The sequence below is a fragment of the Stylophora pistillata genome, chromosome 7, assembly GCF_964205215.1.
Source record: "Stylophora pistillata chromosome 7, jaStyPist1.2, whole genome shotgun sequence".
In the NCBI taxonomy this organism is placed as follows: Eukaryota; Metazoa; Cnidaria; class Anthozoa; order Scleractinia; family Pocilloporidae; genus Stylophora; species Stylophora pistillata.
Genome location: NC_142525.1, coordinates 8742316 through 8747315, shown reverse-complemented (window position 1 = coordinate 8747315; position 5000 = coordinate 8742316). Strand labels below are relative to the sequence as shown.

The 5000-nt window shown below is 39.1% G+C and overlaps 1 protein-coding gene and 1 long non-coding RNA gene across 2 annotated transcripts in view; one reads left to right on the top strand and one right to left on the bottom strand.

The window, feature by feature from the left end:
* LOC148726507 (uncharacterized) overlaps positions 1-225 on the top strand; it is a 1601-nt gene extending 1376 nt beyond the window's left edge. Inside the window, exon 3 of the long non-coding RNA XR_015990159.1 lies at positions 1-225. This exon is cut by the window's left edge and continues 536 nt beyond it. This is a non-coding gene — a long non-coding RNA (uncharacterized LOC148726507).
* The window catches only part of LOC111337981 (sodium/potassium-transporting ATPase subunit alpha-3-like), a 35405-nt gene that overhangs the window by 9611 nt on the left and 20794 nt on the right, over positions 1-5000 (bottom strand). Inside the window, exons 12-13 of the mRNA XM_088729047.1 lie at positions 1421-1512; positions 553-943 (exon numbers count right to left, since the gene is read on the bottom strand). Of these exons, the coding sequence (XP_088585173.1) occupies positions 553-943; positions 1421-1512 (483 nt within the window). The remainder of the gene's footprint in view (positions 1-552; positions 944-1420; positions 1513-5000) is intronic.

Genomic DNA, 5000 nt, shown 5'->3' with positions numbered 1-5000 from the left:
AAGAAGTTATTGTGCCTTTCTTTGGCTAAAAGCGAATGGTTCGGTGAGTCGATATTTGGTTTTTGTTGTTCGGAGATGTATTTGAAGCTTAATGCCTTCTTTTGTTTGTAATTTTCAGAAAACCACTCACTTATATTCATTGACCGAGGCCGTGTGGCCAATGTACGAGTTTTCGATGTTTGTTTAAATTTTCGAATAAACATAAGTACCATGGCACTGACACAACTCGAGGGTTCATTGTCTTGGCCGATAACACTACACAGAGACCCAGGCAGGATTCAGACTCTTCAATTTTGAGATGTGGAGTTAAGTAAATTGGACCCCCTGTTAATAACTAGTAAGATTACAGATCGGATCGGACTCCAATCTCCTATGAGTATTAAATGTATAAACCTTAATTGCTGGTTTAACATATAATTCGCGCGGATATTTTGCTAGTTGCGTAAAGCAGAGGAAAAACACGAATAAGTTCCCTTGTCCTGTTATAGTAAAATGGCATAAAGTAAAAAATGAATGGTGTAGAAAGATGGCCCAATTTGAACTTGAACTTACCTCATCGCATACAAACCCAAATCCTCGTGGAAATTTTTCAGCATCCAGGTAAAAGTGGCAAAAACCCAACACACGCTCTCCCATTCCACCCAATTCCAAGTACGCTCTCTCAAAGGCTTCTTTCAAGGCCTCGTCTAATGGCTCTTCTTTTCCGTTTAGAAGAATTGTGGAACAGCGATCTAAAATTCTCTCTGGAGCACCCTTCATCACCAGAAGATAGCGAGGATCCTCATTTCCTTCCTGTTCGTGAATGGACACTTGGTATTTGTTGGTGGAGTTGAATGGAATTTCTGCTACCTTTTTGTTGTTCTCGCGCATTTTAACCACATTTCCTACTTGTAGTTCGATGCATTTCAGTAAAGCAGATTCTGAGGCATCTCCATTTGTCTCTCTGTTGAAAAAAAGAACAAAATATTTTTAATTCAACTTGTAACAGTGTTCTTAAATTTTTTTTTTCTCTCTCTCTCTCTCTCTCTCTCTCCTCTCTCTCTGTCTCTGTCTCTCTGTCTCTCCTCTCTCTCTCCTCTCTCTCTCTCTGTCTCTATCTCTGTATCTCTCTCTCTCTGTCCCTGTCTGTCTGTCTCTCTCTGTCTCTCTCTCTCTCTTTGTCTCTCTCTCTGTCTCTCTCTCTGTCTCTCTCTCTGTCTCTGTCTCTCTCTCTCTCTCTCTCTCTCTCTCTCCTCTCTCTCTCTCTCTCTCTCTCTCTCTCTCTCTCTTCTCTCTCTCCTCTCTCTCTTCTCTCTCTCTCTTCTGTCTCTCTTCTCTAATATCCAGATTATTTCGTTACTCCCACCAATGCAGCCCCAAACGAGACATTTCTATTGCCCCATTTCCACTCCCTTAAAATTAGGAAGCCAAAGCCTCTTACCTTTTGAGTATGGGTACACCGCCTTGATCTGCCTTAAATTCAGCACGATTGCATAAACCTGCCACTTTAGAGAGAGCAGACCAGGTTTCTGTCTGTTAGAACAGAGGGCAAAATTGTTACTTAAAATTACAAAATTGTCATTTAACAGTCAACTGTTAAATGGGAATGCAAGAGCCAGCTTGAAAGCTAAACAGACGATGATAGACGTTCGCCGTACCGTTTGCCATACATTTCCTTTGGTGCTGACAAGGAGAATTTGTTTAAAACAATGAAGAGCCTCTTTAGTTGGTGATCACTTCCTTTATACTTGTGAGCTTTACTTTTGATGCAGCATTGCTATTATAAGGGTAAGAAATTTAGTGGTGAACAATAGAAACAATAGAGTGTTTATTTCTCAGAACTATCGGTCTGATAATTTGGATATATCAACAAAGTTGAAATGGTAAATTGGCCACCGTAATGATTACAAAAGCTGACGTTTCGAGCGTTAGCCCTTCGTCGGAGCCAATAGAGGAATTGTGGGTTGTGTGTGCTTTTAAAGGCAGAAAATGGAGCTACGTTATTGGTGGGAGCATGGCAACGAGAAAAACATGAATAAATTAGTGGAATGAAAAGCGTTCGTTGATCCCTGTGGGATTTAGACTGCTGGTTTGAAAGATGAGCTTTTGTTCAAGATTTTTTAAGGGCCAGAAGGCCTTCACCATTAGGAATGACAGTGTAAAGAGACATAATATCCATGGTGAAAAGAAGTTTGTTTTGGCCAAGGAAATTAAAGTCTCGAAAAATTTGAAGAGCGTGTTGGCTGTCTTTAATATATGATGGTAAAGTTTTGACGATGAGAGCCATAATTTTGTCTAGATAGCTGGAGATAAGTTCGGTAGGGCAACTGCAAGCCGAGAATATGGGCCGACCTGGGTTGTTAGGTTTGTGAATTTTAGGTAAAAAGTAAATACGAGAAGTTCTAGGAGTGGTTATGATGAGATTTTTTGCTGTGGCCGGCAATTCTTGTTTAGTTATGAGTTGGTTGATCGTATTCTTGACGGAGTTTTGATTGCTGGCAGTGAGGTCTTTGTCAATCTTTTGATAAAAAGAGGTGTCAGAAAGTTGCTGCAAAGCTTCTTTTTTGTAGAGGTTGGTGTGCCAAACAACGACTGAGCTGCCCTTATCGGGCGCTTTGATAACTATGTCTTTGCGTCTTCTAAGACTTTTTAGAGCTGACCACTCTTCAGAAGAGAGATTAGAAAATTTGGTAATACGTTTGAAATTGTGTTTGTTGATATCGTGGCGGCATTTTTTGATAAAAAGTCTATTGATGCGAATTGGCCCTCTGGGGGAGTCCATTCAGACTTTCAAGTCTGAAGTGTTTCGACAGTGTCTTTGTTCGAGGTGTTAGAATCATCCTCTTTGTTGTGAAAAAGGCTTTTAATGGAACTCTCTCTCTCTCTCTCTCTGTCTCTCTCTCTCTCCTCTCTTTCTTCTCTCTCTCCTCTCTTTCTTCTCTCTCTCTTCTCTCTCTCTGCTCTCTCTCTCTTCTCTCTCTCTCCTCTCTCTCTTTTCTCTCTCCTTTCTCTCTCCTCTCTCGCTCTTCTCTCTCTCTGCTCTCTCTCTCTGTCTCTCTCTGTCTCTCTCTCTCTGTCTCTGTCTCTCTCTCTCTCTGTCTCTCTCTCTCTCTGTCTCTCTCTCTCTCTGTCTCACTCTCTCTCTCTAGGCGTAAAGTGCACCACTTTTATAACCTTTTGTATCTCAAGTAATGACTCGTTGAGGAATGCTGAAAAAGTCGTAATTAAAGCGTGCATGGGTCTATCAGTGTTTCGTTCGTGTTCTGTTAAAATTTCAAAAGAACTGACGCATTTTACTATTTTTTATTAACTTTTCAAAAGTGAAATGTAACCTTTGTGGCACCCTTTGGGGTAAGGGTGCATTTGAAAGGGTAATTGGCATTTTCCACGGCAATTAATCGATAGATCAATAGCTAATACACACCACTTGGTTCTCTTAACTACCCCGACAATTTTAAAACCAGTTTTATGCACGTTTCAAAAAATCAGGTGAATGTAAATGCCCTTTCATCCCTAGTCAAGATTGGCAATTCAATTTAAGCCCTTGAAATGGAGTTTTGAACTTGACAAGTCCACTACGACTATGTCACTCATCATTTTGAGCTAGATTTTTTATGATATGTAGTCCCATGCAAACTATTTATGCTGGCAAAGTTTCAGCTTTTTAGCTTTTTTTGTTGCTCTCAGCAACCATTTAACCAACATACACCCTTGACTGTAATGTACACCCTTGACTCAAAGAAGCTTTTTTATATAAATAAGATAAAACCTGAACTTAACAATTACAGCATTATAACACTTTTCTAGCGTTTTAGTTCACACCTTTGATGTTTGGTGTCATGTTATAATTAGTACCCACTTTTGTATTACATCGTACTGTAAATATTTTATTCATCAACTTGTCTGTTATATAATTACTCGCATTCTGTTACTCATTGATTGAAGATGGCATAAGCATGCTGAAACATGTCTCTCAAAAAAGTTGTCTATTTCTTACAATATTTGAGCTTCAATTGTCACATCTCACAGATGTGATTTAAGGTTAATAAACAATTTGGTGTTCTCAGGCGCATAGCGTCCAATACGCAAATATGCATGTGCATACTTCAAGTGACCAGAAAATTTTGAAATTTTTTGCAATTGTTTCTATTTTTACGCTCAGTTTACTTAGGTTTCTAGATCATATGTACTTGTGCGTACTTAAAAAAATGACCATGCTACGCGCCTGGTTCTCAAGAGATTTAAAAAAATTATTACCAGTAATGTAATGTTGCATTTATATAAAGCTTTTATTTTACTACACTTTCAATATTGCTCTCTTGCAAGTACAATACAATTGGAGTACATTGATTCATTTACCCGTTTGGCTGATTAGTATCACCTCTTCGCATGGCTGCTGACTCTGCACATTGCAGAATTTTAAGCCTTGCTTGGAGACCAAAATAATCCATTTTAAAGGACAATGGTCATACAGAGGAAGACATTCTTCAACTCAGCTTGGTCATTAAGTTAACATTAACGTGAGCTTAGTTAAGTTAATGCTAGACGGCATCTTGAATGCTAGAAAAACAGTAGCCGAACAAAACTATATTAACGCTGATCAATCGACTATGTTAAATTCGGCATTGATTTCACTGGAATTTACCCCTCAGAGATAATAACTCAGTTATTAAAGTAAGGCGGGAACAATGCAGCTCCTTTCCTCTGAATTATATATTTATATTTAGAAAAGTGCTTCATTCATTATTTCACTGAAAACACACTATTCAGAAATATGGCGTTACTGAAGTGCCACAAAAGTTACACAAGTGCCAAAAAGTTACACGAGTGCCACAAGTTACATGAGTGCCACAAGCTACACGAGTGCCACAAAGTTACACGAGTGCCACAAAGTTAAACGAGTGCCACAAAGTTACACGAGTGCCAAAAAGTTAAACAAGCGCCAAAAAGTTAAACGAGTGCCACAGAAGTTGCAAGAGTGCCACAAAAGTTGCAAGAGTGCCACAAAAGTTACATGAGTG